The sequence below is a fragment of the Ornithorhynchus anatinus genome, chromosome 9 (assembly GCF_004115215.2).
Source record: "Ornithorhynchus anatinus isolate Pmale09 chromosome 9, mOrnAna1.pri.v4, whole genome shotgun sequence".
Classification (NCBI taxonomy): domain Eukaryota; kingdom Metazoa; phylum Chordata; class Mammalia; order Monotremata; family Ornithorhynchidae; genus Ornithorhynchus; species Ornithorhynchus anatinus.
This window is the reverse complement of record NC_041736.1, coordinates 42,216,218-42,242,993: the sequence shown is the minus strand read 5'-3', so window position 1 is coordinate 42,242,993 and position 26,776 is coordinate 42,216,218. Positions and strand designations below refer to the sequence as shown.

The 26,776-nt window shown below is 42.3% G+C and overlaps 1 protein-coding gene across 2 annotated transcripts in view; it reads right to left on the bottom strand.

Moving 5' to 3' along the window:
* DZANK1 (double zinc ribbon and ankyrin repeat domains 1) overlaps positions 1–24,109 on the bottom strand; it is a 48,788-nt gene extending 24,679 nt beyond the window's left edge. The window contains exons 1-11 of one of the 2 annotated variants that reach the window (XM_007672125.3): positions 24,067–24,109; positions 21,850–21,972; positions 20,802–20,955; positions 17,934–18,051; positions 15,835–15,931; positions 15,416–15,540; positions 13,742–13,827; positions 8,462–8,579; positions 3,025–3,138; positions 1,398–1,490; positions 621–743 (exon numbers count right to left, since the gene is read on the bottom strand). In XM_007672125.3, coding sequence (XP_007670315.2) covers positions 621–743; positions 1,398–1,490; positions 3,025–3,138; positions 8,462–8,579; positions 13,742–13,827; positions 15,416–15,540; positions 15,835–15,931; positions 17,934–18,051; positions 20,802–20,955; positions 21,850–21,958 — 1,137 coding nt within the window. In that variant the 5' untranslated portion in view covers positions 21,959–21,972; positions 24,067–24,109. The remainder of the gene's footprint in view (positions 1–620; positions 744–1,397; positions 1,491–3,024; positions 3,139–8,461; positions 8,580–13,741; positions 13,828–15,415; positions 15,541–15,834; positions 15,932–17,933; positions 18,052–20,801; positions 20,956–21,849; positions 21,973–24,066) is intronic. The other variant, XM_029072416.2, reaches the window with a different exon arrangement.
* Between the last annotated feature and the right edge of the window lie 2,667 nt (positions 24,110–26,776).

Below are 26,776 nucleotides of genomic sequence, written 5' to 3'. Positions count from 1 at the left end.
ACTCAATTATGAGGCAAAATAACTTTTATGGAAGCAAATCCGCACAAAGCCAGGCAAGCACAGAATCAAAATAACACCTCTGGAAATGAGGAGCCTCATAGAGGAAAGTAATCATAAAAACTAGAATGAATAATGTAAGCAGTGATAAAATACGGAATGACCTTGAAGGATGGTTGTTCATAAAAATAACAAAAAACCACCAGCCAAAAGGGATCAGGCAGGTCAACAGAGCAGAAATACAAAAGGAAATATCTGAGGTCTTTTTGAGGCCATGCCAGAGGAAACTGAAGAATGAAATTGAAAAATGGGAAGGAAAAGAGGAAGGAGTGAGAATGAAATGGAAAAGAAGGCCAGAGACAGGGAGAAGAGGAGGAAATGGACTTTAGCAACTGTAATACTATAAGGCAAGAATAAAACCATCAAGAACAAAAAAGGAAACATCAATGATTGTCCATTTCCATATTCTTCAGGCACAACTGGCAAAAACAAACTCCCAAAAGAGAACCCTATTAGAATCCTGACAGCAGAGTTACAGAATCAAAACAAGAGAACACAGATTCAGATCTGGTCAGGCTTGGGCTGGAAAGCTCAGGATTGCAGGAGTCAGAGTTGAATCATACCTTGGTTCCACACCAATCACAAAAGCGAGCATCACAACAGTTTCTACGGCCACACTTTGGGCAGGAAATGGTTTTTCCTCTCCAAGTGGATGGAGGTGGGGTTGTTTCTCCCTTTATTATAGGCTGGTGAAAAAAAAAAAAGAAACTATTCTTTGAGAAAACCAAACAAGGTGAGCAGCAGCATTTTATATAGAGCAGAGGAAACTATTTGTATATCTCACTGCAGCACATTGCAGTACACCTCAGAGTTAATTACAGCAGGTTTAATTTCATCCTCACGGAGGCAATCATTACAGGGTCTGCTCCTGAGATGAACTAGCATGAGTGAAGGGCATGTTTTTACTGCCCTTTCCAAAGAACAGTGAAAATGCTACACAATTAAAAAGCACTTTAATCTACCTCTGTGATTTTAATGCCAGAAGCAACTAACATGCTGAGAGGTTTTAAAAAAAGAAAAACTCATACTTGCCACCTGGACAGAAGTCAGGACATAAAATATTACAGTTAATTCCAAACATGTGAATGGACATGACCAAAAATACTTTTTATGGGCAACTAAGAGTACTTAGGTAACAACCGGGAAACTAATCAATAGCAGAGCACTATACTAAGCACTTGCCCTCAGAGAGCTTACAATCTATGAGGGGAAACAAGTCTGAAAATAAATTATAGATGGGAAGAATAAAAGTGAGTAGATGCATGAGTTAGTGCTTAATAATAGGGTTTAGAAGATAGGTACAAAAATACTATGGAAGCTTGTGAGTTCTTAATGCTTACCGCTTGTGTTTCAGGCAGGGGACTCTCACATGTCACACAGTGCTTGAGGTGGATGGGGTTTCCTGTTCCACAAGTGAGACAGATGATCTTCCTCTTTAAAAAGAAAAGATTAATCATGTGTATCTTTAGGTCAACAGAAAGACAAACTTATAAACAAGCATCTCATTAGCTTACAATACTAATAGTAATAAACATGATTGAATGTACCTGTTGGAATCCTCCAAAATGGTCCTGAATTTCCAACTTCCCAATCACAGTCCAAGGCCCCACTATCATCCTGGTTCCTGGGGCTCCAACCCTCACTGTCTTCACCATCTGGCAGACACCATCCCAAAACGTCTGATTCTTCCTCAGATATTTTATAGACCTACTTCTTATACATTCTCCCAGTGCTAGCCATAATCTAGGCCCTAACATTTTGAGTCATCTAAAAGACTCCCCTCCTCCAGGAATAATTCCTTGACTGATTTCTCCACCTTCTCAATTACAATGAATCCTCAGTCACCTTAGTTCTCCCTGTTCCTGTTATTTATCAAACTGTGTTGGTTAGTTACATCCGTTCTCATGGCCTTTTAACTAGTGCTCTATACTGCTTAATGTTTCAAATGCGTTCTGTGAAAACTGAGGACAAAACTGCCTAAAAATTGCTTCCTCCAAGCAGTGATGAAAGCTTTTTTTTACTGCTACTTTTGAATTTTTAAATTTCAATGTTTTTTCTTGTGATTGAGATGAAAGTCCCCTTATCCTATGACTCTGCCCTCCCCAGATAGACTGTGGAGCCCCTGGGGTCCATGGATAGTGCCTAAATTGAATTTCATGCCATCACCCTAACAGCTGGTCCATTAATAGATGTCAATAGTGATGCTGTTTCATTTCTCCTGTCAACTGTGATATAGGTTTGTTGTGTGCTGACATACAGCCCTGCTGTCAGTCCAGTCCAAAGAGTACAGCTCTGGGAATCAGGTGACATGGGTTCCAGTCCCAGCTCTGCAAGTAGGGGAATGTCTGCTAGGCTCCGTCATCAGTGATGAGAGTTTCAGACCAAAGAATTACTCAAAAGAGGACGGCCCAACTGGAATCTTTGAAAAACAACTGGCTAATGTAGATAGCAAAGACAACAGCAGCTAACAAAGTGATTGCCTGTCAGGCTGTGGCATTACAGCACGGCATCATGCTGTGATCACTTTGGCCATTAATGCAACAGGCACATAAAACGCCTTCGACTGCCCCGCCATCCTGGGAACCAATTCCTTCACGTAGAGGCCAAGGCTCAACTGTTATTCTCTACTGTAAACTGTGAGCTACTGAAGATAAAAGAGCACTGATTTTTTTTTTTTCGGTTGCTACTACTAGCCCACTAACCTTGGATTGGGAATCCCTGGGATTCTGAGCATGTGGGTCCGTGGTTCTGGTTTTTCTTCTGGAATGCTAGAAACCTTCCTCCTCTTCCTCTCTCATATTTCAGCCTGTGTAGGGCCCTATTATGTAACATGTTTTGTAATGAACAAAATAGCTTCTCCTCAGCAAGAATTAAGTTCTCTCAAGACTTTCTTTTACAGAAACAAAATATTCCATCCACTATTGAAAATGTCCTATCTGTCATTTTATTTCTGTTATGTTTCATTACCTTTAAATGGGTACTGGCTGGGGACTGCAGCTGTGTAGCGAGCGGGGTTTCACAGACAATACAATTCAGGGTGTTCATTGGAACTCTAGTTCTGCATTCTCCACATAATCCCATCTGTACAAAAGAGGAAAAATGGATTTAGAGAGAGAAGAGAGGCTTATTTTCAGGTGGGGATATTGCACAACAGAGAAAACAGAAGATTAGGATCAGCAAGCCCTGATTCCAAATTAAAAATCACTGGCCTAGACCCGTTATATAACCGGGGCAAATCACTCATTTTACTTAAGTGAGTATGGGTGCTTGAATAATTATAAATCCCGAGGTCCCTAGGCCTCTGGATTCCTGAATCCCTGTGATACAGCAGGCAAAGCTTGGGACCAAATAACAAGAAGGGAAAGGAGAGAGTAGGAAGGTGGCTGAGAGACAAAGAAGAAAGCTGGGTAGGAGTAGAATTCATGTGCTTATTCCACAGGAAGAAAATCTGAACAGAGTAAAAGAGGCAGTCAATCAATAGTATTTGAGTGTCTACTTTTTGCAGAGCTCTTCCCTTAAAAGCATTTGCAATCTAGCAGGTGAGAAAAGGGGACATGGCCATGAGTTAGTACTTATATAACAGGGTTTGTAAGAAAGGGCCCTAAGTGCTAAGGGAGGTTGAGAGTACTTAAGTGCTTCGCTGGTGTTAAAGTATGGAAATGGAATACCCCTAGATTGGCATGGAGCAAAAACAAGATTTCTCATTAGGACAAGTGGGAAGTATCAATGGATTTAAAAGGAATTGGGTGCAGTCACGGCCAAGGGGCTACTAGAGAGAATGTTAGACATTCTGGGAGGCTCCCTTTCTGTCTGTGGAAAAGTCCATGTGGATTGTTTGGGTTAATTAGGGATCAATCAATAAATATAATTTATTGAGTACCTACTGTATGCAGACACTGAGCTAAGCACTTAGGAGCCTACAAAAGAACTAATAGGCATGATCCCTGTCCTCAATAATAACCATTATATTTAATAAGGGCTTACTATGTACCAAGCACTGTGCTAAGCGCTGCAGTAGATATAAGATCATCAGTTCACATACAGTCCCTATCTCCCTCATTAAACATTAGTGACTTGCCTAAGGTCACAAACCAAGCAAATGGTCATCTGATTCCCAGTCCTATTCCTTTTCCACTAGAGCTTGCTAGGTCACACTAAAGTAAATTACAGATAGGAAGAAGAAAAGGTGATAAGTACCTGAGTTAGTGCTTAACAGGGAATCAATCACTGGTATTTAGTGAGTGCTTGCTGTGTGCAGAACACTGTACTAAGTCCTAAGGAGAGTACAACAGTGTTGGTAGACACATTCTCTGCCCACAAGGAGCTTACAGTCTAGATGAGACAAACATTAATATAAATAAATAAATTATGGATATATGCATAAATGGTAAAATAAGTATAGAAGTATTGCAAGAGGCTATGAATAGTTAAATACTTGGGTGGTACAAAATTAATTGGAGAAGATCTCCTGGAGGAGATTTGATTTCAGAAGGGTTTTGATGATGGGGACACGTGCTCTGTTAAATTTGAAGAGTTCTGGCATGGGGTGGATGTGAGCAACATATTGGTGGAGGGACACATGAAAACAAGGCACTGTGAGTAGATCAGCTTGAGAAAAGCAAAGAGTGTGAGCTGTGGTGTAGTGGGAGAAGAGAGTGAATCAACAGAAGAGAAAGAACTGATTGAGTGATTTAAATCAATGGACAGGAGTTTTTATTTGATGTGGAAAATAGGTAATCAGTGGAGAATTTTGAAGAGTAGGGAGACATGGCAAGAATGTTTCTTTAGAAAAATGATCTGGGTAGCTGAATTAAGTATGGACTGGAGGTAGGGAGGCCAGTGAGGAGGCAATTGCAGAAATCAAGCTGGGAGATTCATTCATTCAATTCATTCAATCGTATTTAATGAGCGCTTACTCTGTGTAGAGAATTGTACTAAGCACTTGGGAGAGTACAGTACAACACTAAACAGACACATTCCCCACCCAGAAGGAGTTTACAATCTAGAAGGAGGGAGACAGACATTAATATAGACATTACCTCATTTATCTATATGGCACACCTTCCCACTCTGTGTCCCAGTCTCTGGGCCTTTCAGAGTATGTGTCTCTGTAGGTCACTGTAAGTGTGTCCCCCCCATCCCTCCCGCCCCCCCCCCCCCCAAAATTCCAAAGACTGCTTTATTAAGATAGGGAACAAGTAACTGCCAAACCAAAGATGAATGGGAGGATGAATTATCTTTCTATTCTCAGCATGAAGTTTTAAGGAAGTCACCTTAATTTTTCTTTGTTCAGAATTTTTTCTCACACTTCATAAGCTGTTATTAATCTTTACACAAATTTGAAGCAGAGAGTAAGGAACAGATATTAATGCCTTCCGCTTAGAAGCTGAACAAGGTGTGATTCAGGGAAGGATGTTTGACTTGCTCTTTGGCTGAACCTCTACACCCCCAGGGCTCCTTACTCAGGATCCCATATCCTAACCATTGGAAACTCAGGAAAGGTTTTCAAACTTCAGTTGCACAATTCATTTTGGGGTCACTACCAATCAAACACACTGCATTTGTGATGAAGCAGGACTGATAAGCCATCTCAGTCAGAGAAAAAATAACAGAAATGAGGTAGCAGAGTTAATCAGACAGATTTTCAGTGCCATAAGAGGACAATCTTACAGTCTATCCCTCAAAATCCCAATTCCACCTCCTTGAAGCCTCCTCCTGCTCATACTTCTCACCTACTTATTGCCGTGCACCGACTCTCCCACTCCTTCAATATCTCTCCAGTTCCGCACATGAGCTGCTAGCACCAAAGCCATTAGTTTTAGGCTTCTGGTGGGTAGAAAGTGTGAGTGGGGTGAGGTTGCAGAGGAATCGGAGAAGGTTGGATGGAGAGAAGCTGGGGCTGGGTTTTGACCAGGAGGCAGTCCAAGTAAGCTGGAAAGCAAAGGTCAGGCTAGATGTTTCCGTGCCCAAAGTCACACTTTACATACTCAGAACCAGGAATAAAAACCAGGCCTTCTACTCCCTAGCTTGGTCCCATCAATGTGCTATTATGATGTTAGTCTAAGAGAACAAAATAGATATAAATATATAAGACAACAATAGGGGTGCTAAAAATCACAAACTCCACCTCCTCTCTCTCTTCTTTAATGCTTAATAATAATTGTGGTATTTGTTAAGCATTTACTATGTATCAAGCACTGTTCTAAGTAATGGGGTAGATTTAAAATCCCTAGGTCAGGGACATTCCCTGTCCCTCAAGAGGCTCATAGTCTAAAAGAGGGGGGAAACAGGTGATGATGATGATGGTATTTATTAAGCACTTTCTATGTGTTAAGCACTGTTCTAAGCATTGGGATTGATACAAGGTAATCAGGTTGGACACAGTCCCACTTGGGGCTCACAGTCTAAATCTCCATCTTACTGTTGAGGAAACAGACACAGAGAAGTTAAATGACTTGCCCAAGATCACACAGCTGGCAAGACTAGAACCCAGGTCTGCTGACACCCAGGTCTGTGCTCTTTCCACTAGACCATGCTGCTTCTTTCTTTTTCTGCTCCCTCCCAATGTAAGTCCCCCCACCTCTCCTTTATTCTGTCTCCCACAATTCCCAAGCATTCTCTTTTTTCTTCAGTCAGTTTTTCTACATCCAAGAAACTACAAAGGGATCTCTCCTACCACTGATTGGAGAAGAGCCCTGCGGTATTACCAAATATAAAATGGAAGCCAATATACCTCCTGTGTAGCTACACATTCCAACAGCACACCGGGACAACCGCTTTAGGGTTGAAGCATCAGGAATGTATTCTTTTCCCCCAACTCCTTCCTGCAAGCCACATGAATGCCAACTGAGATCAGCCAGAAAGAAAATTAGATAAAAAGCCTGTAACTAGGCTCCACTCCCTCTGGGCTGAGCTTGGCCCAGATGAGGTCAGACCGCCTCCAGAACTGCATCCCAAGCAGGGCTCTTCTCCAGCAGAGGGGTAACACTGTACACTGTACTCAGTTCTCCAGTTTCTTGGATTGGAAAAATGGGAAGCAGTGTGGCCTAGTGGAAAGAACATGGGATCTAGAAGTCAGAAAACCTAAATTTGAATCCCAGTTCTCCCACTTGTCCACTGTGTGTGATTTTGGACAAGTCATGGTGGTGGGTCTGTTTTTTATTTCTATGGTATTAGAATCCATTTAAATGTCATTCTTGATCATCCAGAATCTCATTTATTTGAATTATCTCCTATGCCAAATGGTTGGGAAAATTGAGGCTACATATAGTAATTCTAAATTTGACAACCCTTAATTTCCTTAACGTTCTCCAGTGACAGCAGGACATGGCAGGATAGGGAGGAGAGCCGAACTGTGAGTCTGCAGCAGGGAAGAGGCAGAGGAGAAAAACATCTCTGAGCCTCAGTTTCCTCATCAGGAAAATGGAGACTAAATCTTACACTGTCGTATATAAACTGTGAGCCCCTCGTAGGACAGGGACTGGGTGCAGCCTGATAATCTTGTATCTACCTCTCCACTTAAAACAGTGCTTTGGACATAGTAAGCACTCAACAAGTACAATTATTATTATCACTACTTTTTATTATCATTACTATAAATGGGCTCAAGGGCTCAACCCAGGCAGAATCTGAGAGAAGCCTCATAGAGATCCAGACTGTCAGTCCAAAAGCAGACACATCCAAAAATAAATGTCTAATTTTTGGTAGAACAGTTCAATCTAAAGGTACGTGGGGAGTTAAGTGAGTTTTGATAGAGAAGAAAGTGATTGCAAAAGTATTTCTTAGAGTACTGTATTTTTTTCCATCAAAATACAAAAAGAACAGTTAAACTGACACCAAATACTGTGCACATGTAATTAATCTGCTTGAGGAAATAATTCCGAATTAAGCGTCCAATTATGATCTCAAATACAAAGATGAAAGTTAATATGTTGCTTATAACATCAGTTGCTGCTCCCCTGCAGTAGGTCTGCAGTAAGTCTGCAGTAAGTTATTGTATAGACAGGTATGCGAATGATTTAGGCTTCTCATGTATATTCCCTATGAATTTCTCTTCACTGAACCTGCACTATGCACACTAGTCTGTACTGAAAATGTCTGGGTTGAAAAATCTTTGTTTTTCCAGGGATGTCTGAATTTTTAAAAAGAACATTGAGATCTGGGAGTGACATTTCAACCTTTTTCTTAGTCACTTGGGAACACAAAGAAAACACAGCAGTGAAAAGTATTCAACAATCTGCTATCATTAGGCAGCGTGAAGAGTAGAATGACACCAAGAACAGGTTTTTCCAAGCCCAGGTATGAGGAACCTACAAGGTCTCAGTATTAAGTGATTTGGTTTGCTGAGGCTTTATAAAGGGCAGCTCCAGCGCTTTGGGATGTGTTTAAAGTTTTCTTTGCTGACCTGAGCTCCTTCCAGGGGAAGGAGGTGACGACTCAGAGTGGGTGGGACAGGAGAGCCGCATTCTTGACAGAACCGAGCAAAGGGATCAGACGGGCGAGGAGCTAAACAACGGGAACACCTAAAACACAATTAACGGACTGAATACACAGTCTTTACGTTCAGTATTTAGACAGAAAGAAACGGTGATGCAAACACTTCTCGGAAAGAAAAGGGGACGGTTTTTCATTTCAATTTGCTGACCGAGAAACCTGGCAAGAAAAGTTTCCAATTGTACACAAGCTAGGAATTAGGCTTCTGGATTACAATAATACAAAACTGCCATTTCTTTTCCACCCTAGTAACTGTCAATGAGCCACTGGAGGAATAGAGGACCTGATGAGTCTATCCAGTAACCTTGCTAGCTCATCTCCTCCTCTCTCACCATAGATTGGTGTATATGGGAATAATGCATGGACCCAGTTGGGCATAGACAGCACAAGTCTGACTCTTTGCATTAAGAATAAATTCTTACTGTTCCTGAATAGAAAATAAGGCATAGGATAAAAGAGAATATATTTGCCCTTATCTTTTGTAACGGATGAAGGCTCTGCCAATGGAATCTTTTCCCATACCTTTACTATGAATATGGGTTGAGCAGTCCCAACCTCTAGGAACACATGTAAATACAATTATCTTGTATCTACCCTTATGCTTAGAAGAGTGCCTGGCGCATAGTAAGTGCTTAGGAGATACCATAAAAAAAGGCTGACAATCAGAACAGGATCACAGAGTTATGGTTTTCTACACAATCCTTGGACTGAGTTGTTGGTAATGCGTAAAAAGCACAATCAGTTCGCCAAGAGCAATCCAGGAGACCAAAGTAACAGAATTCAAGACCAGAATTTCAGGTTGTTTTTGAGCGTCCTCTTGTGGATATTTTCTGCTTATATAGAGAGGGAAGCAGGGAAAAAAAATAAAAGGTCCAGTTGTTCATTGATTAGAACGAGGAGCTTGGTTTATTTTAAGGCTATGGACTCAAATTTGTGAAATTATAAAGATGGAAAAATAATTGTGGTCTTAGAAATTCTCCAATGTTGCCTGGAAATCAAAGAAGTTTAATAAATTAAAAACCTGTCCTCAGTACCTATTTTTCTCAGGCTTTTCATGCCTCATTCCTCTGATTTTCATTAATAAAGCACACAATGCATATATTTCAGCCTTGCTTTCTTCCAATTGTATTGTTTTGCTCATTTGCTTTCTTTCATCTACTGGCTCCCAAGAAATATTCATCCTGAAGACCTGAGAGGTCCTGCCTTATTGTTTCCCTCTACCCCACATTAGTTACATAACAGACATGCTATATAATATTTGAGAATTGAGGATTATACAACTAGCATCATTTTTACTAAAACACAACAATTTAGAAATATCATAATTCCTTGTCTACACTGTAAACATCAGTCCTATCACGATGGCCTCTATGGTTTCAGTCTGAAACATAAACCCCTGTTAGGTAATGAGGGGGCTCAGAGACAATAGGCTCTAAATATATTTCTGAGTACACAACTATAACCTAGAATGTCCAGCAGACTCAAAAGACTAGTTACTAACAATGATCACAAAAAGCAGGAGCCGGTGAGGGTTCAAGAACCAGTTGCCAAGACTGACAGATGAATAATGCCACTGCAAGAGTAGAATATAATTTCATGAGGATAATATCTTACAGTAGTCTAGCAGAAATACCTCTTTCCCCCTATCATCATTCCCCCTTCCTGTTGGGGCTCCTTCTCCTCCTCAGTCATCCCTACTCTGCTCACAGCCACACTCTTCTTTCTCCCAGGAATTAGCTTTTCTCCAGCTATCCCAAAAGCTCTCAGGTCCTTCTTCCTCTCTTCTACTGCTCTTTCCTTTCCCTTACCTTGCTTCTGGTCCTACTATTTTCAAGTTCCAGTCAATTGCCACCTGGGACCCATCTCTAAGACAATCAGAGCACCTGGCCTTGCTGCCCAGATGAAGACAGCGTCTTCATATTCACAGAAAACACTGGGGTGGGTTTGGTACACCATCAGATTCTAGGTTATTCCTAATGAGAGGGCAATACTCACAGCTCTGGGTAGGAATGTTTATAGAAAATGCTTTACATTTTGGCTCAGCTATAAAGATACTATATTTGGAAGAACAAGAGCTGGTCAGCTGCCCCAGGCACCACCTGGGAAAGAAGCACACAGTGAGTGAATACCCCATATCCTGATCAAGTCTAAGGGCCCAGTAGCATTAATAATAATAATGTTGGTATTTGTTAAGCGCTTACTAGGTGCCGAGCACTGTTCTAAGCGCTGGGGGAGATACAGGGTAATCAGGTTGTCCCACGTGGGGCTCACACACTTTTAATCCCTATTTTACAGATGAGGGAACTGAGGCACAGAGAAGTGAAGTGACTTGCCCACAGTCACACAGCTGAAAAGTGGCAGAGTCGGGAGTCGAACTCATGACCTCTGACTCCGAAGCCCAAGCTCTTTCCACTGAGCCACGCTGCTTCTCCAAGACATTAAGAAATAGAGGGCAAACCTGCCTGCCTCCCTTCCTCCCAGGAGGTTAGGGAATGAAGAAGTTCTGTCCCTCAGACCCCCCCACCCTGGGTCGAACTCATCCTCAGGAATAGAGCGGAGGGGATGCCAAGCTGTTAATGTCAGATGTCAGTTTTCCTCTCACTTTCCCATGCCGGCTGAGGATGCAGGGACTTAAAATCAGCATGTTATTCTCTTCACCACCAACCATGAATCTCGGAGATTAAAATAGGAAAACATACCACTATTTGCAAGGGTGACATTATAATAAAATGAAATCTGAATTTTGCAATTGTATATGGGTTGAATGTGAAAGCCGACAGGGTGTTGAATGTTCTGTAAGAAAACACCATTGCATGGAGCCTCCCATTTTTTGGATCTCCTCCAAAGCTGTACAGCCCCTTCTACCAGTGATCTCACCAGGTTTTCTTCTCTCTTCCCCCAACCAAGCCCAGTTGGGCTTTTTTCCATACCACACCTTTTCCTTTTCCTGCTATGTATCTGGAATCAGGGATGGAACTAAAGGAAGCAAGTGTGACTGGCCATGTATTACCAGTGGGTCAAGTGGGCCCCTATATATTTGAGTCTAAATGTGAGTGTAAAACATCCTTATGCAGGTGAGTGGGTCTGGGTGTCTAAACATGGGTGTATCATTTCTAAACATGCTTTTAAAACACTGCCATGCAAATCATTTTCATCTACCAAAGTCCTTTCAACATTTTTTACAGGAAATTTCCACTGGGTAATATCACTCTTTTACATTATGTGGCCATATAATAGAGAAGCACTGTGGCTTAGTGGAAAGAGCACAGGCTTGGGAGTCAGAGGATGTGGGTTATAATCCTGGCTCTGCCACTTGTCTGCTGTGTGACCTTGGGCAAGCCACTTAACTTCTCTGTGCCTCAGTTGCCTCATCTGTAAAACAAGGATTCTGACTGTGGGACAACCTGATTATCTTGTATCTACCCCAGTGCTTAGAACAGTGCTCTGCACAGAGTAAGCGCTTAACAAATACATTATATATAAATGATTTTTACTCATACTTTTGAAATTTTAAATGTATATATCCTCTGTACAGTTAGATGAAAACCACAGAGACTGTATCTAAACATGTAAATGATATAGCTAATAGAAGCCTCCTGAAGACCTTTGATATAGTCATTTTAAGAAAAGACCTTTTTTACCTTGAAATATCTGGAAAACTCAGCCAATGTATATTTTAGTACTCCAATATTCAGATAATTGTTATGCTTGCATCCAAGTAGTGATAGAGTTTGGGCTGTCATGGCACAAATGAGTTACAGTGCACTGAACTGCTCAGATGATTCAGTTTCATTTCCAACGTGCAGAAACCCCACATTTCACTAGCAATAACCCACTTGAAGTTGGCAGCCTGCCTTCCCAGACCCAAGCACTTGATGGAGGCACACATCTCCTCTGAGCTAAGTAGCTGACAAGATGGTGTCTTGGGAGCTCTTACTTGCCAACTGGGAAGCTCTGATCACATTCACAGCTCCTCATGCAAATGGCAGGCACTTGATCATTCCAACAGCAGGGAATGTTGAGAAATGAGTCCCCGCGCCAACAAAAAGAGATGTCTGAGAGTAGGAGCTGAGTGGGGCCATAACTTTCCCCTTAATATCTTTGATCCCATTTCCCTATCATCACTCTGAACCCTCACTGCCCCTCTCTGTCCCTTTCTTCTCCCTCCACCTTGACCCAATCTCACTATGAAACTCTTTCCCCAAACTTCAGCCTCTTTATATATTCCTTTTTTTGTGGCTTTTGAATATTAGGTTTTAGTCCAAGACTTGTCCTCTATGTTTGTCTCATCAGTGTCTCTACAGTCAAATCACAGAGCTAGCCAGCAGGGACTACATGGAGGTAGCAAACTCCTCAAGCAATTTCATGGTGCACTAGCATGAAGCACCAGAAGAATCCTACCCAAGATGTAAAATGCCATAGGCCCTGAGTGCCCAATCCCCCAAAATAACAGAAATGTTTCAGATACCTAAAGTGCTTATGACATTTGGAATGAAGTATTTTTCATTATCTTTGAGAGATTAATATGCAATATGAGCTCATCCTAAATTGTAATAGGAGGGGGCACTTGTTTAAAGTGATTATTTCCTTTGGCAGCTGGTTTAAAACAAACATCTCAAAAAATGAGAGCAAAAACTGAGTTTCGGGATGCTGAGGGTTTCAACATCAGGGGGCTGGGGTAGATAGAGAATAGAGCATAGCATGAGTCTCGGGAGACCCTTACTATGGCCAGTTGTGAGTAAAGGGTGAGTGCGGAGATAAAGAAAGGAATAGGGAACCATCAGCCTTCCATGGTCTCTGATGGAAGGTGGAAAAGGATCAGAAGATGGGTTGAAGGCAGAGGCCTGCTTTCCCGCAGGAGCCATCAGGCAAGGCTCCATTGATGCTGTTTTTCCTCATGGCACTCCAACTGGTGGGATTCCTATCCAAAGGGAATGCTGCTTCATGTGGAGAGTTATCTATGTGCATCATGGTACTGCTAACCTGACTAATTTCATTTAAAATTTAAGCACTCACTATAAAAAATTATAACCTAAAGTTACTTAAACTCACCTAAACATTACCAAAGGTTACTTAGACCAACCCACCCACCAATAATGCCTCTGTTGAGCCTCATTTGAATTCATAATGCCCACTACTGAATGCATAACTACCACACATTCCTCCAAGAATAAGAGAAATAGAGTCTTACTTGAGAAAGTCAGCTTCCCTTGGAACTCTTGAGGCTTGGGTCCTAGTCAAAGTTTTCCTGCTAGTTATGTCTGTAGAACTAGTGAACTAAAATAAAGGAAGATTTTAGCATAATCCCAAAATCACTGTGCAAAGTGTTTAACAGGGTAATTCCACCGTAACCATCCTCCATTTTATGTTTACTCCCATTATTGTCTTCATTCATCCATTTTAAATGCTCTGGCTTAAGGTCAAAAAATAATTCTAGTTCCAAGCAATACATCAAGGCCTAAAAAAAACATTTAACTAGATTATGGTTAATGAGTTGTATGCTTCAACTTAATATCCATAAATTAGGGTTTTACATTAAAATAATAAAACCCTGCCAATACAGCAACACACACACCCCTCCCATGCCCGCCCCCCACTCCCCTCCCCCCCGCCCCGCACAAAGCTACTTGCCTCCACCCTCACCATTACCACCTGGGCCATGGGCTCTTTGCAGCTCAGATCCTCCCAGCAGGCAGCACCCTGCACTTTTCCAGCAATGACTAGAAACATGTTTATGGTGGCTCTGCTGAAAAGCTACAGGACACCTCCAGGAATAGGCCAGATCAAACATGGTGAGGTGAGTGATGGTGGTAGGAAGGAAAAGGAAGAGGAAAAAGCTGAGCAGCCTCATTGCAACTCCTTCACTTCCCTGCTGGTCCACTACCACTACCCTGCCCCAAGTGGAACCCTTATGAGCAGCATCAGAGGAACCCCAAAATAGTGATTGCTCCACCTGCTGCAGCACATCTGGTCACCCAAGTCTGGAGACCACCGGCAGAGAAAGGAGGCTTCTGTTGTAATTATTTTGACCTCTCCTAGAGCCAAAGGAATTGCTGAAGTGAGGTGATATTGCCATCCTTTTATTATCCAGAAGGTCTTCCCAGGGCCTTATTTGTGAATCAGAGCACTTACATCACCAGAAACCAACCACTGGAGAGTTGACCGATGGCCAAATAAGGACCATGGGACAATAGCACAACATCCTGAACTGCAGGGTGCGCAGGGAACCTCAGGAGACTTTCTGTTCCAGTCAAGGTCCATTCAATCAATGGGATTCATTAAGCACTTTCTGATGTGGAGCACTATAGTAAGTGATTCAGAGAGTACCAACAATGGAGAGGGTAGACACTGTCCCTGCCCACCAGGAACTTACAATTTAGAAGAGTCCACAATTTAGAAAACTCCAAGATGAGCTACTCCCGCCTGACCTGGAGACCATGTGAGGGGTCAGAATAGTTTCAGGACTCCCTACCAAGAGTGTTTCTAAAGGCTGAGAAAAATTCTGAAGGATCCCAGAAGATCCTTTATTCTTCTCCAAACTTTTAGAAGCCTAATGAAGCTGAGGTAGGATCTGGAACTCTCTCAACTCCTTGAGAATCCCTGGCAAGGCTGGCTTTCCCCAGTCTAGGTTTCCCCTAGAGCCACTCAATACTTTTGGAATTTCCCCAAAGCTTCCATGGGGTTTCAGAGAACCCTCTGTTCCACCGACTTGCAATAGCAACTTTGCCAATGGCTTCTTGAATATGTTTCGGTATATGCAAAAAAAATCAATTCATCCAAAATGAGGAAGAACAAACGTGTTTTCTGACAAAGAGCTCACGTTCTTACAGTATCTCAGTAGCATCCTATTTCAATTTACTTTCACCTGCACCTGGTGAGTAGATGATGCAGAGGCTAAATCTTCTTGGTAATCTGAGACTTCCATGGGATCTTTTGAGTAATATGGGTCTTTCAGGATTCTGAGGTCAGATTTCTGGTCTACTTTGCCATCTAAAATGACAACAAAATGTCATTCCTTAAACAGCCCAAATTTACAGAGTTACACATTTTTTACTGTTGGTCAATCTTTAATAAAAGACCAGCATTATAATAATGTTTAAAAGGGTCAGTGAATCCATGCATATCATAGATTACATAAACATGATCTTGTGAATCAAGAATCCATCATCCTCTCCTTTCTAAACATCCTTGCCTGCTTCTCACAAGGAATAATTCTATTGCAACGAGTTTCAAACACCAGCTCTGGCCTTCATTAATAGCATGCCATTCCGTGTCATATCATACCTTGAAACTTTGGAAATGTAACATTATAGTCAGGCTTGCTTCCCACATTTATGTCTGCCTTTCTCTGTTTTGGGCCAAGATGTCCATCTCTCAACTCCTAAGAATTAAGATTCCGTATCAGTTATATCATATGTGGTTAACACTTTAGAATTTCTAATTAAAGTTATGATATGTAGAAAGATGGAGGTGCCAATCAATCAATGGTATTTACTGAGCACTTACTGAGTGCAGAGCACTGTGCTAAGCATTTGGGAGAGTACAGTGCAACAGAGTTGATAGACACTTTACCTGCCTGTAAGGAGCTTACCTGCTCTCTGATAAGGTGATTTACTTCTGTTCCACAATTCACTTAATTAAAACAATGATTTACAGTCCTATGAAGCAGAGATCAGCAGTCTATGTTTCATGAGCCATACTTAGCTCTGCTTTGAACCAAACATGACTGTAGAGCTGGGGAGGGTGGGTAAAGGGAGGGAAAGGGATAGACGGAGAGGGGGAGTTATTCAAGCCCATTCCCCAAGGTTTCGGGCTCTTTGAAGGGGGCCTCCCCAAAACACCTCACAACAAGCAATACCAGTACCATAATCAAGGCCACTGGGCTCCATCTGGCCTATTCTTGCCAGAGTGGGGTAGAGCCAGCAACAGGCAGCCCGCCCTGAGGTGGGTAGGGAGGGCACTAACTCTCAGAGGGCCATGGGACTAATCCCCCCCTCCCTCAGGAGTCCCTAGGGAGCTGCAGGATCCCTGGGTACTCCAGAGCCTAGCAGGCAGACCTGGGTGGGGTAGGACCTAAGATGATCAGACTGCCGCCCCATGCTGTTCAAACCAGGGAATCCTTACCCCATTCTCTACTCAGGGAAGGAACTCCCGCACCTTTGCGGAAGGGCATCCTGCGACCCTGGAGGCACCCAAGGGCTTGATAGCTCTCTGGAGGTGGGAGGGAAGACAGTAAGTCCAACCTGCCAACCGGGCATGGGGAGAGGTGGGGAGCTGTGGGCAGAAGCAGGAGCTCAGGGAAGCTCTTCCATCAGTCTCATGAGAGAGCTACACAGCCAAAACCTGGGGCTGGTTCCCGGGTGAGTTGAAACTGTGTCCTGCTCCAAGCTGGAGAGAGAAGGATTCACCTGTTCCTGGAGATCATACTGCAGTCCTTAAAGGGAGGGGAGGGGGGCGGTCCTACTGTCGTCTTCTGGTGGGACCAGGCAGTAAGGGTTGGGCCATGAGGCTTCTGCCTGTGCTGGGCTGCGTAGCCACTGCCCTCTAGCATGCCTGGAGCAAGAGAGGTGGGGAGGAGAGGGAGAAGAGGCTGACCTCTGTCACTGCCAAGCCATCGCACTGGGCTGCCTCTCCCCTGACCTCTCCTCCCCTTTTCTCTCCTCCCATTTTCTTCCTTCTCCTTGCTTTTTCCTTCCCTTTCCCTTCCCCACTGGCAACAACAGCTGGCGCTCTGAAACGGGCCGCCGGGTGAAATTACATCATCCCGCTGCACCTTGTGATGGACTGATGTCATGAGTCCTGTGGGAGCCACAAATTATAGTACTGTCTCTCTGCATAGTAACTGCTCAGAATTTTCATTCTGGGTGACTTTCCTATATAGGAGAATGCTATAAAGCATTAGCAACCATCATTTTAAAGATATATTTAATAGTTTTTTGCTCTTCCTCAAAAAATATTTGTATGTTGATCTCCCCTGTTAAGAAGGCAAACTCATTGTGGGCAGTAATTCTTTCCTCTGGTCTGTCAAGTGCCTACCACAGTGTGTGACAACGACTGGGCATATAATAATGCTATTACTAATACGACTGTTGCATAAAACTTTGAATTCTCTTATATATAAAAAATTGTTTTTCTATTGGAATTTTATAACCTTAGGGAAATGTTTTAAAGACTACATCAATTTTTGCTTTAGTTAGGAAGAGATCTATAAAAACAAATTCAAGTTTTTGGAAGGGCAAAACCGATATCTTTAAAATACTAAAAGCTAAAAGGAAAATTACAAATTGCTGATTATAGATTACTAAATACTTCAGGATCAGAAAATCTTGAAAGTTTTTTTTGGCAGCTTAAGCACAAAAATCACTCCCCGAACTGCAATGTACCTGCTTTGTAAGATCTTTAAAGAAATTTTCATCATTATCTTCATCAGAAGAGACCAGATTTGGTGACTTGTAGTCTACCAGAAACGTCTTTGTGACAATGCCACTCTCTTTGCAGGTTCTGAAAATAACCCAAAATCATAATGACATTTATGCACTTACTAAATGCCAAGCACTGGGGAAGATACAGGATAATCAGGTTGGACAAAGTCCCTGCCCACATGAGGCTCTCAGACCAAGAGGGAGGGAGAGCAGGTATTTTATCCCGATTTTATAGATAAAGAAGCTAAGGCACAGAGAAGTGACTTCCCAAGGTCAGGACGCAGGCAAATGGTAGTACTGGGATTAGAACCTGGGTCTCCCAATTCTCAGTCCAATGCTCTTCCCACTTGGCCACGTCGCCTCCCTAAACAAAAAACTTGCTAATTTACATAGGTTTACAGGTAGGAATATAAATCAGGAGCAAAGATGAGTCAACTATACAAAGTCCGTAATCTACCTGTTCGATTTACTATTGAAGTGACAAGATCATACCATAGGGGCCTACAACCCCCACAGTTTTTTGAGGTAGACTCCCAGACTTGCCAATCCCAGATCTCCAAAACAATCTGAGAGTTTCCAACCAGGAGTGCAATGATCCCAGATGCTGTTTTTCTGGCCTAACTTCTTTGATCAAAGAGCAACCCCCAGGATCCACTGGGTCATTGTGGACCACAACCGTCACTTGTCTTGCACCTCCAGGATTCTGCCCACACTCTGGTATTGTCCACTTGGTCCATATTGCCACCCTTCTAGACTCATTACAAGTCTCCTCTGACTAAAATAGCAAAGTTTAGGATGACACCAAAGAGAGCAAGGTGGGGTGGGGGAGGAGGACTAAAAAAAATAAATAGGAACTATGAGAGAAGTGGTCATCTGAAATATACTGCTTCTCCTGCATAAGTCCAAAGTGAAGGTCACAGTTCAATCATAAAGATATGCATTTTATCCCTTCTAGGCATCTCTTTGCCTTGCCACTATTTTTTCTGTTGCTGCTACTGAAAACAGGACTAGAAATAATCATTTATCAGTGCTTGTCTACAGAACTCATTTATTTTATGTCCCAAATATTCCAGTGGCAAAGAGTCAAATTGTCAACCCGTGTGAGATGATGGAAAAAATCACATAAATGAGCATATGGCCCAAATATATTCATCTGTTTCCATTTTCCCAATTCTTTTAATTTTGGCTAAACTTAATTCCAGAGTCATTAAATATTTTGTTAAATTGGTTCAACCCTGCTAAGTTTTTTCCTATAAAGTGTCCACTGTATCTCCAAGTGCCAGTTGGGGAAATTGTTGGAAACATTCATTTAAAATTTAATATAGCCTTTACATGCCACAATTATTTTTTAATCACATCTTTTCATAAGCATTGGAGGCACCCCAAACTAACCCATAATTTGAAGTGTGCCACTGAAGGTTACTTAATCAACATAATTTGCTCAACTAATTCTTCTTGAGAGAGTACTGTGTACAACATGATCTTCCGACATTATAAATGAATCATAAATCAAACACACAAATCCCCCCACCCCCAAATTGATAATCTAATTTACTACCACCTATGCATTATATAATCTTTATAGAGCACTCAGAACACAATTTCACAATTATTTTGTGTTTTTAATCCTTCCTTTCGTGTCTGTCGCCATTCCTCTCTTCTTGCCTTATTTTCATAAGATGAATTCCTGGGGGAACCAGAGACTTTCTAATTCTCATCTACGTATTTTTCCCCAGTGCTTAGTTCAGTGCTTTGCACCCAGTAGGCACCTAATAAAAATCACCACTATTACCACTACTTGAGCCCTTTGCAATATTGACTCTTCAGTCAGTGATTTCTACTAGGCATAAATGATTAATCCATGAATCTGAGGACTTTATTTGGGAGTTAACTGTTTACAGTGAATGTTACGTGAAAGGACCTATACAGCTTCAAACTTTCAACCTGCTTGGGTTCAGCTAAAAGCTGGCTTAATTATTGGTTTAAAATGTTAGCTTTATGAAAACTAATAGTAAAAGAACAAAATGGCCCACTCCCAAAAAACAGTCCATAAAGCTATCTATATGATTCTGTCAGCTTAGCTGTGTTTTTGAGGCTGTCAAAGGCTGGGATACTGGTAGAACATAATGAGCTAAGTTCTCCTCTTCAGTGCAAAAGGCTAAATGTTTTGTAGGTTTTTTATGGCATTTGTTAAACACTTATTATGTGTCAAACTCTGTTTTAGGCTCTGGGGTAGATACAAATGAATTAGGTTGGATACAGCCCCTGTCCCGCATGGGGCTCACAGTCTGAGTAGGAGGGAGAACAGGAGAACTAAGGCACAGAGAAGTTAAGTGACTTGCCCAAGGTCACAAAGCAAGTATTTGGCAGAGCCGTTTGAGAACCCAGGCTCTCTGAACCCCAGGCCTGTGCTCTCTCCACTAGGCCACGTGCTGTTTCTCATGTGTAATAAGCAGCAGCCAGGGGAGCAGCCAGTCCAGTAGGCTGCCCACCAAGTCAGGCTTTATCATGTCCAAGGAAGTCCACGTACAGACCAGGCTGACTGAGGCAGTACTCTGCCTCTTCCTTCTAAAGAAAAGTTATCCCTTAAAGGAAAATGTTGCTGAGCAGGATTCTACAAACAAAGGCACAGGACATTCCTCAGCCATTAAAGAGGGAATTGGGAGTACCAGCCATGGTCAGTTATTACCTGGGTTGAGACCAACCAATCTAAAGTGCAACTGGCCAAAAACAAGCAAACAATCAAAAAGCTTCTGAAATACATAATTTCACAGTCAAAACCAATTAGTAGGAATAAAGGTGACGATAAGCACTGTTGTATTACCTTACCTTGTGACTGCCATTGCTTTAATCAATATTTTACCATCAGGCAAAGTGATTGGTCCTGAATACTTAAACGTATTATTTTCACCATAGCCAGCTCTCTTTAGGAGTTCTGGCTTGCTTCCATCCAAGGTGTAGTATATGCTGACATCAGGGGTATCTGGAAATTGTGAATGAAAAAATAATAATGTTGGTATTTGTTAAGCGCTTATTATGTGCAGAGCACTGTTCTAAGCGCTGGGGGAGATACAGGGTAATCAGTTTGTCCCTCGTGAGGCTCACAGTCTTAATCCCCATTTTACAGATGGGGTAACTGAGGCACAGAGAAGTTAAGTGACTTGCCCCCAGTCACACAGCTGACAAGTGGCAGAGCCGGGATTTGAACCCTTGACCTGACTCCCAAGCCTGTGCTCTTTCCACTAAGCCATGCTGCTTCTCTAATAATGATCATCAATATCGACCCTATATTTAAATAATTCTCAGGAGGTAGTTAGTAATTGTCCTTTTTTAAGAATGCCACACAATATTTTTTTCATCTCTGGCTTGAAGCCCCAACCTTCTCATGGAAACTTTGATAAATTTCTATTTTTGATAGGCATAATAAATAAGCAAGTTTGAAATAGTAAAGGGGAATTTTAAAATTACATTTTTGTCACATATAAATCTTTAAATTGTTTGTATGACAAATACCTCCTCTCCCAGATAAAATGTAGTTCGTCATTTTAAGAAATGCCAATATGGTCTGAAAGTCTTTCAAGCCTAAACTATTTAATTCACTTGCCATCCACAGGTCCCACTCCTATTTTTAGCCTCTGCCTTTAAACGAAAAGTTGCCGTCTGTGTCAACTACCACTGGGATCAAAACAGAAAATATTTGGAAAACCTTCAAGATACAAAGTATTGCATTTCAAAACTAAATGCAAGTTTCTCATTTTTTACTTTTTGAACAGTATATGATGCAGTTCTACAAACTAGAGAATAGTACCACATGCCAGGTACATGCATGATTATATGTGAAAGTATTATTAACTATGAATGAAAGCACAATTCCTACCTGATTTTATTTCTACAAGTGTATTAGTGTCTATTTCATGCTTGGCTTTCCCCGGGAGAGGAACTCGCAGGGGAATAATCTGAGGCACAGAGACTGAACCAGCAGTCATTTTCTTGGCTGCTCCTGAAAGAAATACAACAACCCTTTCAATTATAAAATCAAAAGATTTCATCATTTAATCTACCCCAAATTGCAGTTTGGATTTAAATAATTCATTTCATCATCTTCACCAGTTCCCCAAATTTAACTCTATAACAATAAATTAATGCTATTTATTGAGCACTTATCGTGTGCATTGAGTACAGCTCTTGGGAGAGTACAAGAAAGTAAATAGATCTAATCCCGGACCTCAAAGATCTTACAATCTATCAGGGAAAGCACACACTGAAATAATTACAGGTAACAGAAGCAACTGAGAATTAGCACATGGACATAAGTGCTGTGGGGGTGAAGGGTGGGGTGACTAAGTGCTTTGCACACAGTAAGCGCTCAATAAATACGATTGAATGAATGCTTAGGGATTGACCTGCCAAAATTACATAGCAGGCAAGTGGCAGATGCAGGATTAGAACCCAAGTCTCCTGACTCACAGTCCCGTGTCCAATGCCACGCTGCTTCTATTGACCAATTTATCACTCACCATAATTGATTAATAGGTACAAAGAAATCACTTTTTCCTGACAACATTACATAAGAGTACATAAGAAAAAGATACCAAATGCTGAACTTGGGATCTTCAAAGATAAATACATTTTCTTTCCACCACCCTATACGGTCAAGGACTCGAACGAATATCTCCCTATTCTGACTCATTTTAATTACCTTCCCCGTTTTAAAGCAGTTATTAAATTAGTTAAATTCAGTTAACTAAATGAAATTTTCAGTTGAGATAATCTAAAGTAACATTGGAAATTCTAGCATCAGGGCAATCGAGCAGTGGCGGGAGCCAACAAGGAAAGAAACAGGATATGTGGGAGTTTGGGCTCTTGGGTGGGAGGTGAAGGAAAAGAAGTGAAACCTTGGGACCGCCGAGTTACTTCAGAGGTAGAAACCCTTGAACTAAATGATAATATTGCTTTAATGTTGGAAGAAATTAATCTTTCCTCATTAATCAACTATTTGTTGAGTGCTTACTGTGGGCAGAGCATTGTACTAACTGCTGGGTAGAAAGATTTCAATATAACAGACACGGTAGATACGTTCCCTATCTATGAGCTAAACTACAAGAATCATATAGCATTCTATCAAAACTACTCCTTTAGTGGCAAAGACATACACAGCATTAACACCTCATTCCTAGAGTTCCCTTAATTTTTCTACAAGAGACACAATACAGTAGACACTCCTTTTATATTTGGCCTGTTGGGCTCATTCCAGGTGAACCCTGCATATTATATGCAAATCACACAGCACGTAGGTTTCGTTTCCATCAAATGTTCATCTCAGATATTCTTCATTTCTTTCCTTGATTTTCAGGCTTAAAGGAGTGAGTTCATATTTTCCATTCTTAAATTGCCTCCCCTTCAACCCAGAAGGAAACAGTCATGCAGAGGCTGACGTTTCTTTAAGAGAAAAAGATTTCTGCCAGCTGGCAGCCTTCTCTCTCAAGGCATTAAAATTAGAGCATAAAAAGTCCCATAATGTCTACATGGGGGAGTACATATGGAGTCTAGATATGTCTACCAGAAATAACAAATTATGGAGCAAGCCGAAGTACTACAGGCCTTCGGTATTTTAAAAAGTGTTTGGGGGGGGCGGGGGGAATTGAGAGAGTGACATATAGAGGCAGAAGACAAGTGATAGGCACAAAGATGGGGGAAAGAAAATCAGAGGGATGGTACTTTTCCATTCAGAATCTTCAGAATTTTAGAGAGCTTACACAACCAGAGTCGATTTATATCTGCACTGCAGAGCTCCATCAAGTAACAGGAAAACAGGAGCGGGGTCGGGGAAATGGTGATTGTAGCAGAGCTATAGAGGGGGCCAGAAATAGCCGGTGTAGGGGACCTTGGGGAAGTCATGGCGGCGAAGTTGGGGAAAGGCCAGATTGTGGGATGGTGGGAAAGACACTTGGTATAGGGATTTGCAGATGTCTTTTTGCAAACACCAGGACACCCTGCTTCTTCAGTGGTTCCCTCTGCAGCATAATCTAGTGAAAAGAGCACAGGACTCGGGGAATCAGATGACCTGGGCTTTTGTCTCAGCTCTGGCACTTACCTGCTGTGTGGATCTCGGGCAAATCACTTTAACTTCTCTGGGCCTCAGTTTCTTCATCTGTAAAATGAGGATTACATAACTGTTCTCCTGCTCCCATAGACTGGGAGTCCCATATGGGACAGAACCCTGTCCAACCTGGTCATTCTGTATTTATGCCAGTGCTTAGTACACTGCTAACAAATACTACAGTTTACATGGAGAGGGAGACAGCTACTACCTCGCTATCTTGGTTTTAAAATAACTAAGAAAAATAAGAACTGCTCCCCAGATCTCTAGCTGCAGCTCTCTCACCCTCACCCTCTCTCGTTTTCTCCCTCCCTATCTCTCTCTCTCTCTCACACACACATACACTTTGTTCACTAAATGCCAACGGTCAACAACACTGGGGAAGTTGGAGGAAAGGAAACACCTAAACTAGAAAAAGATGTGTTTGGAAGGTGCTTTGTAAAGCAGCTGTGCCACCTGTCAGCTGTGTGACTGTGGGCAAGTCACTTCACTTCTCTGTGCCTCAGTTACCTCATCTGTAAAATGGGGATTAACTGTGAGCCTCACGTGGGACAACCTGATTACCCTGTATCTACCCCAGCGCTTAGAACGGTGCTTTGCACATAGTAAGCACTTAAATACCAACATTATTATTATTACTATGGGAGCAGTGTGGCTTAGTGGAAAGAGCGCAGGCCTGGAAAGCAGAGGCCCTGGGTTTTAACCCCAGCTCCATCACGTGCCTGCTGTGTGGCCTTGGACAAGTCATTTAACTTCTTTGTGCCTCAGTTTTCTCATCTGAAAAATGGGGATTCAATACCTTTCTACTTAGACTGAGCCCTGATTAACTCGTATCCATGCCAGCACTTTGAAAAGTGCTTAATATAAAGTAAGCACTTATACAAATAATAGATTCCTCTAGACTCCTGAGTACTTAGTACAGTGCTCTATAGATAGCAAGCATACAGTGCCTGGCACACAGTAAGCACTTGACTACCGTAATTATTATTGTTAAATTTTTTTATTATTATTAGTGATAATAATGAACTACAAATTGCTAACGTGCCGAGTCACCTGGAAGTGTACTGAGGGATCCAACTTGGAGGGAACTCGGGGGTTGAAATGGCCGGTCAGTGAGTATCTAGGAAACTGGCGGCACTGGGCCTCACACGGGGACATTTATAATAGTATAATAATAATAATAATAATGATAATTATAATGGCATTTGTTAAGTGCTTACTATGTGCCAGGCACTGTTCTAGATGCTGGGGTGGATACAAGAAATCGGGTTGCACACAGTCCACATGGGGTTTACAGTCTCAATCCTCATTTTACAGATGAGGTAATTGAGGCTGAGAGAAGTGAAACAATAATAATAATAATAATAATGTTGGTATTTGTTAAGCACTTACTATGTGCAGAGCACTGTTCTTAGCACTGGGGGAGATACAGGGTAATCAGGTTGCCCCACGTGAGGCTCACAATCTTAATTCCCATTTTACAGATGAGGTAACTGAGGCACAGAGAAGTTAAGTGACTTGCCCAAGGTCACACAACAGACAAGTGGCAGAGCCAGGATTCGAACGCATGACCTTCTGACTCCCAGGCCCATGCTCTATCCACTATACCATGCTCTTATTTTACCTTCCTCGGATTTAAAGAGAAGGTGGGGTACTTTCGAGGGTCAGTCAACCAATCCATGATATTTACGGAGCGTTTATTATGTGCAGAGCCCTGTAGTAAGCACTTGGGAGAGTACAACAGAATGAGCAAACGCGTTCCCAGCCCACAACGAGTTTCCAGTCCAGAGGATGGGAGAAATGGCACCTCATTCATTCAATCGTATTGACTGAGCGCTTAATAGGTGCGGAGCACTGTACTAGGCGCTTGGGAGAGTACGTGGGACAAGAGGAAGGAGCAGCCCTAAGGGAAACCCAAACCCAGCTGGAAGCAACGACTCCTCGAAAGGCCCCGTCCCCTCCCCGCGACCCGCCGTGGCTCAGTGGCAGGCAAGAGCCCGGGCTTGGGTGTCGGAGATCGTGGGTTCTAATCCCGCCTCCGCCACTTGTCAGCTGTGTGACTTTGGGCAAGTCACTTCACTTCTCTCATCTGTAAAACAACGTGGCTCAGTGGAAAGATCACGGATTTAGGAGTCAAAGGTCATGGGTTCTAATCCCACCTCCACCATCTGTCAGCTGTATGACTTTGGGCAAATCATTTAACTTCTCGGTGGCTCAGTTACCTCACCTGGAAAATGGGGATTAAGACTGTGAGCCTCATGTGGGACAACCTGATGACCCTGTATCTACCCCAGCGCTTAGATCAGTGCTGGGCACATAGTAAGCGCTTAAGAAAAACCAACATTATAATAATTATTAAAACAAGGATAAAGACTGTGAGCCCCACGTGGCACAACCTAATGAGCTTGTACCTCCCCCAGCGCTTAAGACAGTGCTCGGCACTGAGTAAGCGCTTAACAAATAGCCTCATCATTCATTCATTCAATAGTATTTATTGAGCGCTTACTATGTGCAGAGCACTGTACTAAGCACTTGGAATGTACAAATCGGCAACAGAGACAGCCCCTGCCCATTGACGGGCTTACAGTCTAATCAGCGTAGCTCAGTGAAAAGAGCCCGGACTTGGGAGTCAGAGGTCATGGGTTCGACTCGCAGCTCTGCCACTTGGCAGCTGTGTGACTGTGGGCAAGTCACTTAACTTCTC